This window comes from Miscanthus floridulus, chromosome 8 (assembly GCF_019320115.1).
Source record: "Miscanthus floridulus cultivar M001 chromosome 8, ASM1932011v1, whole genome shotgun sequence".
NCBI classification, from domain to species: domain Eukaryota; kingdom Viridiplantae; phylum Streptophyta; class Magnoliopsida; order Poales; family Poaceae; genus Miscanthus; species Miscanthus floridulus.
The window spans coordinates 72,556,091-72,566,963 of NC_089587.1; the positions used below are offsets into that span (position 1 = coordinate 72,556,091).

The 10,873-nt window shown below is 40.2% G+C and overlaps 1 protein-coding gene across 2 annotated transcripts; it reads left to right on the top strand.

The window, feature by feature from the left end:
• The first annotated feature begins 4,010 nt into the window (after positions 1–4,010).
• Positions 4,011–10,405, top strand: LOC136476666 (WD repeat-containing protein 26 homolog). Of its 2 annotated transcripts, none has more exons than XM_066474597.1 (5): positions 4,011–4,284; positions 5,917–6,815; positions 7,259–7,360; positions 8,329–8,955; positions 9,890–10,405. In XM_066474597.1, the coding sequence occupies exons 2-5, from the start codon at positions 6,021–6,023 to the stop codon at positions 10,160–10,162; spliced, it is 1,797 nt and encodes a 598-aa protein (XP_066330694.1). In that variant the 5' UTR covers positions 4,011–4,284; positions 5,917–6,020; the 3' UTR covers positions 10,163–10,405. The 2 variants fall into 2 exon arrangements, with proteins under 2 accessions (XP_066330694.1, XP_066330695.1); XM_066474598.1 differs by having other exon boundaries at positions 4,264–4,402.
• The last annotated feature ends 468 nt before the right edge of the window (positions 10,406–10,873 follow it).

Sequence of the window (10,873 nt, forward strand, 5' to 3'; positions counted from 1 at the left end):
AAAATATCAATGTTTATGTCTTTAAATAGTTTTACTATGAAAACATATTTCATAATAATCAATCTAATGAACTTATTTGATATAAAAAAAAGCTAGTACTTTTTAGTGTAGAGGTCGTCAAAGTTGAAACCGTTTGTCTCCTTGGGAGGTGAGAATTGTATCTTTTTTTTTGACTGGAAGTACTACAAACATGCCTATGCATTGCAACAGAACGTACACTTTGTTGGGTGATTATCTGAATGACTTGTGTCTTGGATATTTATGTACTAGACGTGTCCTATGTTCCAACATGTATGGGAATCGGACTCCTGTACCATTGTTGGATGCACAAACATGTGCGGGTTTAACTTGTATGAGCATGGATCATGAGTTCGGATCTCATACGAGACAATGGAGACACTACTAGAATCCACAAAACCGGTATGGAAATGTTTTTCCTATAATTTTTCATAAGGAAAGCTTCCTAAGACAATTTAAATCACGGTCCTTCTCCTAGGGTTTCTTTAATTTTCTTAGGAAAAAATTAAAACTCTAGGAAACCAATTGATTCTAGTATTGAGAGATACATTGGCATTATGAAAAGTAACAAAGAAGATGGATGGAATAATTACTTGGCTCTGTAAGAGGAGAAATTAGATATAAGATATGTTGGATCAGGTTTGGTTATGCTATTTGGTCATGTGGGATTGGAATAAGAATCGGCCACCAACCACAGACACACGTTTATATGCAACAATGGAAGCAACCCATGCCTTCTTTTTCCATCTTGTTTTTTTTTATTGACAAAGTGACCTTTATTGACATGTGACCACTGATTGACGACTTGTATATTTTGGTTTGGGGCCGTTTAGTTCCGAGCCAAAAACCAAAAATTTTCAAGATTTCTCGTCACATCAAATCTTGCGGCACATGCATGGAGTACTAAATATAGACAAAAAAAAAACTAATTACACAGTTAGCCGAAAAATCGTGAGACGAATCTTTTAAGCCTAAATAGTCCATAATTGGACAATTTTTGCCAAATAAAAATGAAAGTGCTACAGTAGCCAAAAACAAAAAAAATTCGGAACTAAACGGGGCCTTGGTAGTGGAAATAGACTGTGCATGCTCGACAATGAGTGCATGTATGCTAACCAGTGGGTTACCAGATTTGTACCCTATACTAGGAATAGGACTATCATGACTCATGACGAATCTTCTCCTATACTACATTGATGAATTTGAATGAAAAAGGTGATTGGCAAGCTTATTGGGTAGAGCTCATGATCTAAACTGTTTGCGTATACTTGAACTAATCTGACCCAAATTCGTAATAATCCACACGTGTAATTAATTTTTGCAAGCACCAATGATGTAAACATTGTTCTTCCCCAATTATATTGTGGCATCCCATGGAAGGAACATAGATGCATGGCCATGATAAAGTACTTTTTAAAAAGGTTTCGGCACTTTGAGATAATGTTTCTCTTATTCTAGTTACCTCAGAGAACAAAATGTTTTTTACACTAAGGTCCTGTTCGGCTTACCTCATATTCGGCTTGTTCGGCTTCTTTTTTTAGCCGGAATAGTATTTTTCTCTCACAACAATTCAGCCGGAACAGTGTTTTTCAGCCAGTTTCAGCCAAGTTTCAGACTAGCGAACGGGCCTAACTTTGTTGAAATGGGCTCGGGTCCCGGCATGTTCTTTTTCTTTGTACCTTGTCAGTAAATTCTTCTTCTTTTTTGCCTCACAAAAATTCCTTTCTTCTAGTGAAATTATATTTTACCTAGAAAAGCAATAGGCCAAGATGGGTCTTTAAAATGAAGTAACTTCTCACTTTTTACTATAAGGCAGATTTTTTTTCTTGTCTTTATCTTTAAATAAAAGATAAGAATATATATCAGTATAACTTTCATATGGGTCATTGGAAATTTGGAAAAAAGACTGTTCCTATCGTAGTTATCTTCTGGGCCGGGCCTACTCCATTTGCTAGTTGTAGCCCGAAATGCAAATAAGCACCAGTATCAACTGGGAATATCCTCTCACAAATATCATTAGGAATAAAGGCATAGTTAAAGTTCTACGACATGATCGAACACAGTAGATCGACTTGAGATTAGAATCACACTACAGTTTTAATTAGAATTTTACATTATGAACATGAAAACAAGACTACCAAATTTCATCTACAGGACTCTTACCGAAATTTCAACAGGAGGCAAATTCCAAGAATAAAAGAGGGAACAAAATCTGATGACCTCACATAATCAAATATCCCACCTTTTGTCTATTGGCGTAAATAGACATCTCAGTCTGAACTAACTTCTCACGTGCCACGTGGTAATTCTGCTATGATGATTAGAAAATAATTCGCTCTATTTGCTTTAACCTTTTAAAGCCGCCATCTCTAAGAATTCTGGCGGACACCCATACAACTTATCACCAACGGAATGCTACAATTGGGGGCAACAAATAATAGCTGCCTTGATTTTATCTTACTGTCGTCTTAACATGTCAGAAAGCAAACATCATTCAGTGCTAAGTATTTGACACAGTATTGGCTAGGTTTTGTTATAGCCAAAATATTAACTAGCCTACCTATAAGCACAAAATTAAAGAAAGTAACAACAATAAGTAGGCAAAATGCAGCGATCAAGATTCAATATGACATATTTAGTTTTATATGTTTTGCTTGGAAGACACGTGTTATACATATGTTTCTTTCAATCTATATACTAGGATGGATGTGGCATATATAAGCTCTACCTACAAATACCATATAAGCCATGGAGTTTAAGCTACGTGAGAAACTACCATGGTAGTACAAATCATGCTCAAAATAGAAAGTGTTGATGTGACTACCAAGCTTATCAACCAACCCTATACTTCAGATAAAGTAGCCATGGAGTTTAGGTAGTAATCATGCTCAAAATAGGTGGTGGTATGTGACTACCATCAAAGCAAGCCTATCAACCAACTCTATACTTAAGATAAAGTGCTAGGAGTATATTCATAGTTAGAGCAGCTCTAGTGTTAGCCAAAAGTGAACAGTGGAAAGCAAAAGCGAACCGGGAACATTGGATAAAGGTTGGGTGTTAGAACAAAAAGCATAGTTTGCAGACGAGGTGAATTGAGAAGAATAAAAATTCATGCTGGACGCGTTGCCTCTCATCACTCACTTGCTCTCCCCAACGCCACTCAGATAAAGGTGATTTTCTAATTCCATTCGGGTGCAGAAGCAGAAGCACACACTAGATCCATCGAGCTTTGTTTTTCAATTGCACGGTTTGACGCGATGGTGGAGGTGCTCTTAGATGAAGATCAAACTAGAAATAAAACCCTCGACCCTGAGTGTGTGTCACAACCCACAGCCCACGGGGCATGGGCCATGACCCGTAACTAGCATCTTTTTCCGGTAGCCAAAGCAACCTTGTAGTCACTCCCAACTGCTAGTCATCGTCCCACCGATCACTTGCTGTTGACACTTTTTCGAAACAATATTTGCACTCTATCCTTAAACTCAATAGTCAATATATACTACGTTGCGCTCTATCCATCTCTTACCGATCACTTGCTCTTGACACTTTTCCGAAACACTATTTTGCACTCTATCTCTCAATAGTCAATATATATACTACGTTCCACTCTATCCATCCCTTATATTCAATAATCGACATGTGGCAACCGTGCTGCCTATACGATATACATAAAGCTATTCCAACTTTGATGTTTCCGTAGACCTCTTCTCCCAAACGGTAACCCACAAGGCGAGGATCCCAAGCAAGAATCATCCTCAAGCGTCACCAGGAGACGGGATTAGGAGAAGAACCTGTGAGAATTAGAGGGAGGGAGAGATCCACAAGAAAGGTACTGCCGTTCGGCTGACATGAAATTCAGCCGGAATTCACTGTTCACGTACTGTTCATTCTCTCACATATTTCTTCAGCTTCATCCGAATTTCTTCAAATTCCTACCTACGAAGATGCCATTTATTTTCTTCCACTCCCCCCACCCCTCTCTCTCTCTCCTGGCGCTGCGCCTGCTGTGTGTGTCCCCCCTGCCAACCCTTTTCTATTCAGTCGGTTCCCCTCTCCCGAAGCCAAACACCACCATCCCCTTCCTCCCTTGCCCCTCCTCCCCTCTCTCCACGCCTCCCCTCCCTCTCGCCGCTTTCCCCACCCAATCCGACCGCCGGGCCGCCGCCTCTGCGCCGGGGCGGGCGATTCCCCGGAGATTCCGCGCGATTCGGGGCTCCTCTCGGGGTTTCTCGGCGAATCGCCGGGGATCGGGACTCCCGGCTGGAGGTCAGGCCCCCTCCCCCTCCCCTCCGATCGCTAACCCTCGCTGCTTGCTGCCCGCCGCGTGGGGCGGGGGTTTGCCCGCTTGCGTGCCCCCGGTTACTGCCCGCGCCGCCCTGCCTAGGTGCGATGAACAGATGAGTGAACTTTTTTGCTTCTACAACTGGTGCTGGGTTGGGTCGGTGGGGGAGCGATTCCGTGATCGGGGCGCCGTCTGCCGCGTGTCCATGTCCGATGTGCGGAGTGGGTTGTGGAGGGGTACGCTTCGGGCGCGGGTTCCTGGTGGTTAATTAAGCAAGTTGCTAGTAATTGCACGAGTAGATTTACCTGTTGCCGTTAATGACTCTGTGCTCATCCATTCGCTAGTTATGCTTTGGTTGGGATGGGATGCGTGCCCCCTGTGCGTGGAATCTTCGGTGTGCAAGGAATGGTGTCTGAGGAAAGTAGCATAACTACTAGGACAGAAGAGGGTGGGCTGCTGATGGTGCTAGGAAGTAGATGTTGCGTGCCTTATCCTGTACTGATATGGACAAAAATAGGATTGACTGGATTGTTGGAGACTTTGGTTTACCCCCAAGCATGTCACTCTAGTAGCAATAGCATACTTCTTGTTTGTACTGAAATTACAACATTACTGCAACTTAAGCATCCCTTTGTCGAATGTGCTTCAGTACTGATAACTTTACCGTCTGTAGGTGTTGAGATTAGAATAGCTGTTGAACGTTTTGGCTGCTTCGAAGGCTGGCTGATACTGATTGGGATATCAATCGGTCAATATGCACATTCCTTTTAGTATGTCCTATTACTAGATGAAGTCAGATCATCTTGTCACTTTTCGGTTCAAGTAGTAGCTATAATCACCGCTAACCATTGGTTGTTTCTCCAACTACGTTGGCTGGCTACATTGTAGCACTGTTCTTTTAGTTTAGTGATGCCTGGCACAAGATAGTGTTGTCATGGTTTTGCTTTGATGTGCGCAGCCTAATTTTTGGCGTGCCTTTGATTACTCTGTGGGACGTGCTGCCAAGCAATCAGATAATTCAAGATTGACAAGGAATCATATCTTCATACCTTCCGATATGAAGATTAATGACCAGAAATCTATGGCTCCCTTTGCTGAGTAGCAAATGGGTGTTTTATCCTCTTTGTCAAGTGAGTGCAGTCCGAGGCCAGGAGGAAATTTATAGTGGGGCTGGGGCCAATTATTTATTTCTGTATATAATTTTCAACCTGGTACCTTTATCTCTGAGATTTTACTATTAGGCCCATTTTGGTTCCCAGGAATTGAGAGGAATTGGAAAGTAATCTAATAATGAAAAAGGGAAGCACTTTTCTAGATATTGGTTTCAGTTCATGGGATCCAAACAGGTCCTTAGCTATTCGCTAAATTTTCCCCTCAACTTCCTTGGTACTAGTGGCTTCAGTTTTGTTGTTGGTTGGCAGATGGCCCTTGTCATTTGTTGTTGCTTGTCACTTTGTTCTCAATGCAATGAGTTCCTTGCATTAGTTGTGAACTTGTGATTAATTTTTATATCATGAAAATTTCCCCCGTGTTTGCACTACATATTGTACCAGGATGAATACAATTGTGACCTTGCGTGATAGTTCATGTCTCATTTTTTAATTCCTTCTCTGCAGAATCCTCCATCTGTTTCGGTAACTGTTTGGAAAATTTTGCGTGGAGATTGCATACCATCATCTTCCCTGAAGTGAAAAAATATATGGCCTGATCTTGGCATTTCATGGGAGGTTTTGAAGATGATGAACCACCCTCAAAACGCGCAAGAGCATCCTCAGTAGAATCTGCAAGTTTACCAGACTGTTTCTTGTTTTCGAAATTTGCCAATCCTTTGGGAAGTACAATGGCTAGACCTTTGCCTTCCCAAGGGAAAGAAGTTATGGTTGGTTCCAAGGGTGTGATTAAGAAGGAGGAATTTGTTAGGATAATCACCAAAACTCTGTATAGTCTTGGATATGAAAAAAGTGGAGCAGTTCTGGAGGAGGAATCAGGGATTACTTTACATAAACCTATGGTGAATCTTTTCAGAGAGCAGGTGATTGATGGGAATTGGGATAATGCGGTGGTTACCTTGAATAAGATTGGCCTTCAAGATGAAAACATTGTGAAATCTGCAGCATTTTTGATATTGGAGCAGAAATTCTTTGAACTTCTAAGAAATGACAATGTCATGGGCGCTATGAAGACTTTACGATGTGAGATCACACCCCTTGGTGTTAATAGAAAAAGAGTGCATGAACTGTCGACTTGTATGATTTCTTGTTCGCCACAGCAGTTGTTCCTTGGTTTTTCAAAGCTTGGAATTGATTCTTCTAGTTCTCGGTTGAAGGTTCTAGAGGAATTGCAAAAGGTGCTCCCTCCAACTGTTATGGTGCCAGAGCGGAGGTTAGAAAATTTAGTTGAGCAAGCACTTACTGTACAAAGAGATGCTTGCTATTTCCATAATTCTGTTGATGGGTTGTCACTCTACATTGATCATCACTGTGGGAAAGACCAGATACCATCTCGCACGCTACAGGTAAAAAAGGCTTGCAAATCTGAAGTCATGATCCAGCTTTATAGCATGTAGACCTCTTAAGCTTCCTTCTAGCTTCCCCCTTGCTCTATCTCCCTCCTTGTTCTCCCCACTTCTCACCATCTGTTGCCAAATGATAATTTGTATAATTCAGTTCACTGCAGAGGTATTTTTTCCTGAAAAAAGGTTAGATAAGAGCTGAGTGCCACTCATCTTTGCACTTTACAAAAAAATTCTATTAGCTGAGGTTATGTTTTCTTCGTTAAGAAACCATTCTTTCACTCTCAGGAAAATAAATAGAAACTTGCAACTTGTGTTGTGTCGTACTTTGGTTTTCACTTTTATCTGGATGTGAAAAGTTAGATAATTTGGTTATCAAGACTTTTTTTTCCTAGTAGCTGCATATCTTGATGCTTTGAAATTCACAAGCAAAAAATTTGTTGCAGGTTTTGCATGCACATCATGATGAAGTGTGGTTTATCCAGTTTTCAAACAATGGGAAGTATTTAGCCTCAGCGTCAAATGATAAATCTGCAATTATATGGGAGGTAAACTTGTGAACCTGTGCTTCTAAAGTCTTCTTTTCTCATGGTCTGCGTACAAATTGGGTGGCCTGTTCCTTGGTTCCTATTTTAAATCTCATGTCAAGAACTGAACTTGTCCAATCTTACTAATGCTTTTCATCACCTGTTCTTTATGTTTTTACCAAACGTTGACTTTCAAATCCATAGCTATTTTCAAAACGAAGACAGAAGGTTGCCATTTCATATTACATTTTTTCCACTGAAAGCCTACTGCTTATTACTCCCTCGGTTCCAAATTATAAGACGTTTTGGCTTTTTCTAGATACATTGCTTTCACTATGTATCCAGACATAGTGGTATATCAAAAGTTCTGTACTCCCTCCGGTCCAGTTTATAAAGTATCTTCCAACATGGCACAGTCTCCTAAATTACACTTTGACCATTCATCTATTTTGTATTATATTATTTGTGGTTATAAATAAACTTATGATTATTGGATAATACATTTGATTACAAATCTAATAGTATCAAGTTTGTTTTACAATGGTTAAAAATTCAGTCAAATTGTAAGTCAAAGATTATATAGTTTGACTCTTGACCTACGCGAAATGCCTTTTAAACTGGGCCGGAGGGAGTATCTAGAAAAGTCAAAACATCTTGTAATTTAAAATGGAGGGAGTACATCTTGGTAGCTTCTGGAACAAAGTAAGTTCAATTTAGACATTTGCCTAGTTTGCTCCCTAGCTTGAATCCTGGCACTTCTCTATGTTCTTGTTGAACATGAAAGTGTCTGTCCCCACCATCTTACAATTGCACTGCAGTGAAAGTTGGGTTGTAATGGTAATACAGGTAGAAACTTTGGTCGTGTAATTTGCTACTGATAAAGGAGGCTTTAGTTTTTACTTCTGTTCTGTTGTTATTGACCATGCTATGCGGTTTACTTTCCCTCTTTTTCATTTATCTCTTCATGAATTAATCTTTTCATTTCTTAGGTTGATGAAGATGGAGAGCTATTACTGAGGCATACATTGAATGGTCATCAGAAGTCGGTGATGATGGTTGCATGGAGCCCTGATGATTGCCAGCTGCTCACATGTGGGCAGGAAGAAACCATCCGACGCTGGGATGTTGAATCTGGCAAATGTCTTCATGTTTATGAAAAGCCTGTTGGTTTGATATCATGTGCTTGGTTTCCAGATGGAAAGCAAATATTGTCTGGTCTAGCTGAAGAAAACTTTTGCATTTGGGATTTAGATGGTAAGGAAGTAGATTGCTGGAAAGGGCAGAGATCAACAAGAACATCTGATTTTGCTGTAGCAAAAGATGGAAATCTTATATTAAGCATGAGTAGGGAGAACACAATTCTTCTATTTGATAGGGAGACAAAACAAGAGAGGTTAATTGAAGAGGCTAGTACAATTACTTCATTTTCTCTATCAGAAGATGGTGATTTCCTGCTTGTAAATCTTGTAAGCGAAGAGATTCATTTGTGGAACATAAGAAATGATCCTGTTCGAGTCAACCGGTACAATGGCCATAAGCGCAACCGGTTTGTGATAAGGTCTTGTTTTGGTGGATCTGAGCAGGCGTTCATTGCTAGTGGGAGTGAAGATTCAAAGGTATGATGATTGCCTTGTGACCCACCTAATGGCTATAGAACTAATATTATGTGTGCACTTACCTTTTGTTGTCTATGTGTGCTGTTTTTATTAATATGCACTGCTCCTAGACAGATGCTGTTCTAGACAATTATATTTATTGTCAGATGAGTCAAATCTAATGGAAAATGCAGCTAACATGTTTGTCATTTGAACCATCCTCATTGCATTACATTATTCTTTTCTATATGATAAAACATTCAAACATCGTGCGGCACGGAAATCATTGGTTAACTCAGACGCCCTTGCAACTGGAGCCTATGTCTAGGACGGTCTCAGATTTATTATAATTTAATATGCATGCTTAATTGCTTATATCTGTCTGCACATGCTAGTTTCCACCACTTTTCTTCTATAGTTTCATACATTCGGCATGCAGCATATTTGTTGTCACTTTCTACCATGTATTTTGACCAAATCATGCTGCTGATTTATTTTTAGGCTAGGAGATGCCAATATGAATGTTATAAAGGTGTTGAAATTATCTTTTTCAGCTGATTGCCTTTTCTGATGAACCATTATACTTCCAAGGGGTGTAATGGAGGCATGTAGTGATGGCATCCATATATCTTGTAGGCAGTAGAAAATATGATACCTTGCATTTCAGTAATAAAAAAGTTAAAATGATACTCCCCCCTTTCAAATTGTTTGTTGTTTTTGCTTTTCTAGATACATTGTTTTTACTACGTATCTAGACATAGCTACCTAGGAAAGTCAAAACGACTCATGATTTGAAATGGAGGGAGTACATCTTAAAGTTGCATTGGGAAACATAAGATTTAGCCTTTGCAATGTCTAGAAGGCCTGTGGTTGGTTGGTCCAGCCACACGGTTCATTGCATATTTTCTTTTGTACTCTGCAAGGTAATAATGTGCAAGACTTGTCATGTTTCCAGGTCTACATATGGCATAGAGCCACTGGTGATCTCATTGAGACTCTTGCTGGTCACTCGGGCACAGTCAACTGCGTAAGTTGGAACCCTACGAATCCCCACATGCTCGCATCAGCTAGCGACGATCACACAGTTCGTATATGGGGGGCAAAGAAGGCCAGTCTTAAGCGCAAGGATGTTGGGAGCAGCAACTGCAACAGTAACGGTTTCCACTCGAATGGCAATGCTCATGGCAATGGTTTCGTTCACCAGTGCAACGGGAACAGCACCAAATGATTTGCCAGGGCAATGTATCCCCATGGATGGTTGACTGGCATCTGTAAATCCCCCTTTCCTTTTACTTCCCTCCTGGAAGAAGAATCGCCACCGCCATAGTAAAAAAAAACAAAAAAAGAAAAAACAAAGCTGCAGCACAAAGTGTGGGGAACCTGCTGGGTTTCGTGCGCCATCTTTCCCTTGTTCCATCATGACTGTCATCACATTTATTTCTTAATTCAAGCTGCTATGGAATTATGATATTGCTTTTGCATCTTTCATATCTTGATTTACCCTCCCTGATTGATTGTAGCTGCATTTTGGGGGTGATGGTGGTTAATTCCTCTGATTGCATTTTGCCTTGAGAAGAAACAAATGTTGGCCTAGGATGCTCCGTCTAAAAAATGAGACAGCATCTTATCATAAATTTAAATTTAAGTAGATTCAATTATTTGGTTCAATGGATCAAGTGGTTTGTTTGGTTGCCATATTATTCCCTGTAAGCAAATATCTAGTGTAAATGCAAATGCAAATTTCGAAGATTTCTCAAACCAAACAACTAACCAGTGTTCTGGCATTATTGACATACCTTGTGTGTTGTAGGGGAACTTCCTTAAAAATAAAAACGGTTGCATTTGAAGATATGGAAGTTAGAGGGCAAGGGGAGGGGCATTTTGGGTCTGTTTGGTTAAGTTGTTGAGAAGTTAGTTTTAAAAGTGAAAAAGTTGTGAG